This window comes from Camellia sinensis, chromosome 7 (assembly GCF_055761805.1).
Source record: "Camellia sinensis isolate YWXY chromosome 7, ASM5576180v1, whole genome shotgun sequence".
In the NCBI taxonomy this organism is placed as follows: Eukaryota; Viridiplantae; Streptophyta; class Magnoliopsida; order Ericales; family Theaceae; genus Camellia; species Camellia sinensis.
This window is the reverse complement of record NC_138967.1, coordinates 185,129,621-185,132,446: the sequence shown is the minus strand read 5'-3', so window position 1 is coordinate 185,132,446 and position 2,826 is coordinate 185,129,621. Positions and strand designations below refer to the sequence as shown.

Below are 2,826 nucleotides of genomic sequence, written 5' to 3'. Positions count from 1 at the left end.
TACCCCGTCTCCAACAACGACCAAAGACCGACCTACCGGGGGACCACCGCCGATATACCCCCCTAGCAACCCGCACAACCTCAGCGAAACAATGATCGGCCCCCACCACCACCCGGGGTGCAAGGTAATCCCGCTCCCCTCCCATCGGAGAGATCAGAGTCATCATTGGCGGGCTTGCATGCAGAGGGCCATCTCGTTCGACCCAGCGAACCGAACTCAGAAGAACCAAACAAGGCTCTGACAAAGAAGTCATGACATCGGATTGCCCCTTCAAACACCCCAAGCAATGTTCTGAACCCATCACCTTTACAGAGGCCGACTGCATAAGCATTCGTTACCCCCACGACGACCCCCTCGTCATCTCCGCTCTCCTATCCAATTACAAAGTTAGACGGGTGCTTGTCGACAATGACAGCTCTTCAGATATCATCTTCCTGACCGCCTCTCGCCAACTCAAGGTAGGAGAAGAAAAGTTGTCCCCTCTCCAAACCCCGCTAGTCGGCTTCACTGGCAATCGGGTGACCTCCATAGGCTCCGTCGACCTTCCCATTACCATCGGAGAATATCCACGGAAGACCACCAAACTACTCACTTTTCTCGTCACCAACTGTCCTTCTGCTTATAACATAATCCTCGGACGCACGACATTCAACGCTTTCTAAGCTGTCACCTCCACATACCAGTTGGCCATGAAATTCCCGACCAACCTCGGGGTCGGCACCGTGAGGGGTGAGCAGAAGATGGCCAGAGAATGCTACATCACCTCACTAAAAGAGGTCAAGCTGAAGGACGCTATGATCATCAAAAATCTCGACGTCAGAGACGAGGACGAGTTAGTCAGAGGTGAACCAGTAGAGGAACTTGTCGAAGTGCCCATTGATCCTACCAACTCAGCCAAGACAGCCAGGATTGGCAGGCAACTATCTTCTCAGGCCAAGGCCAATCTTACAGCTCTCTTAGCCGAGCACAACAATGTCTTTGTTTGGACCCATTCAGACATGCCAGGTATCGATCCCTCTTTCAACACTCATCGTCTTAGTATTGAGCCCCAGTTTCTACCTTTCCGACAGAGACAGCGTATTTTTCACCTGGAACGCAACACCCTCATTGCCTTTGAGGTGGATAAACTACTGAAGGCACAATTCATCAAAAACATGGACTACCCCAGGTGGCTTTCCTATGTAATCTTGGCCCGCAAAAACAATAGCAAATGGCTACTCTGCATTGACTATTTCGACCTCAATCGGGCTTGCCCTAAAAATAGTTATCCTCTTCCCGAATAGATCTGCCGGTCAATGCAACTGCCGAACATCAGATGCTTAGTTTCATGGATGCCTTCTCCAAATACAATCAAATCCTGATGCATCGGGCCGATCAAGAACACACCTCCTTCATCACGGACAGAGGAACTTATCACTATCGTGTCATGCCATTAGGCCTGAAAAATACTGGAGTAACTTACCAACGCCTGGTTAGTGCCATCTTTAAACACCAGATAGGTCGGAACATGGAAGTCTACATCGATGACATGCTAGTCAAGAGTAAACTCTTCTCCGATCACTTGGCAGATATGCGAGAGGCCTTTGAAACCTTACGCAAATATCAATTGAAGCTAAATCAAGAAAAGTGTGCCTTCGATGTAGGATCTGGGAAGTTCTTGGGCTTCATGGTTAGCCAACGGGGCATTGAGGCTAACCCTGAAAAGATCAAGGCCCTGATAGAAATGCGGTCTCCCAGAATAGTCAAGGAGGTTCAACGGCTCACGGGCAGAGTTGCCGCCCTCAACTGCTTTATTTCCCGGGCAACCAACAAGTGCCTACCATTTTTTAAAGTCCTCCGACAGGCGTTCGAATGGAGCACTGAATCCGATGAGGCTTTTCAACAACTGAAGCAGTGCATAGCCAACCCTCCATTCCTCTCTCAAGCATTGCCAGGCGAAACCCTCTTCCTCTACCTAGCTATGTCAAACATTGTGATCAATGCTACCCTTATCAGGGAAGACGGCTCAGTATAACGTCCATTCTACTACATTAGTCGCACTCTCAGGGGGGTAGAACAGAACTACCCTCTCCTGGAAAAAATGGCCCTCGCCTTGATCATAGCCTCCAGACGCCTCCGACCTTATTTCCAAGCCCACCCCGTTGTGGTTCTCACTGACCAGCCTCTAAAAAAGGTCCCACAACAACCAAAATTGTTAGGCAGACTTACGCAATGGTCCGTCGAGCTAAGTCAATTTGATATCTTTTACCGACCTCGAACAACAATCAAAGGTCAGGCTGTCACTAATTTTATCTTGAAATTTACCAATCTCACTCCGAACATGCCTCCTCTGCCAGCACACTTCATCGCCGATCTAGAAGACCCCTATTCCTGGACCCTTAGTATTGATGGTTTATCTCGCAAAGAAGGTAGTGGAGCCGGTCTTATCCTCACCACTCTAGAGGGTGAGTACTTCAAGTGTGCCCTCCGTTTCCTGTTCGATGCAAGCAATAATGAAACCAAATATGAGGCCTTGATAGCAGGTCTTCGACTAGCCAGAGACATTGGTGTAAGTCATATCCAAGTATTCAGTGATTCCCAATTGATTGTTGGATAGATTACAGGGGAGTTCGACACAAAGGAAAAGACGATGCGAGCATACAGGGACACTGCCCTTCCCCTTGTCCAGCTCTTCAATACTTTGCAAATCAGGCACATTCCTTGGTTAGAAAACTCCAACGCAGACAAAATGGCTCAACTAGCCTCGGCCGACCAGTTAGACTTCAGCCATGGCATCCGTATTGAATACCTGGCCCATCCGGCTACTCAGCCAGAACCACAGGAAGT

The 2,826-nt window shown here is 49.1% G+C and overlaps 1 protein-coding gene across 1 annotated transcript; it reads left to right on the top strand.

The window, feature by feature from the left end:
• The first annotated feature begins 2,080 nt into the window (after positions 1-2,080).
• Positions 2,081-2,596, top strand: LOC145796373 (uncharacterized). Its single transcript, XM_082881464.1, has one exon. It carries the CDS (start codon positions 2,081-2,083, stop codon positions 2,594-2,596), a length of 516 nt encoding a protein of 171 aa, XP_082737590.1.
• The last annotated feature ends 230 nt before the right edge of the window (positions 2,597-2,826 follow it).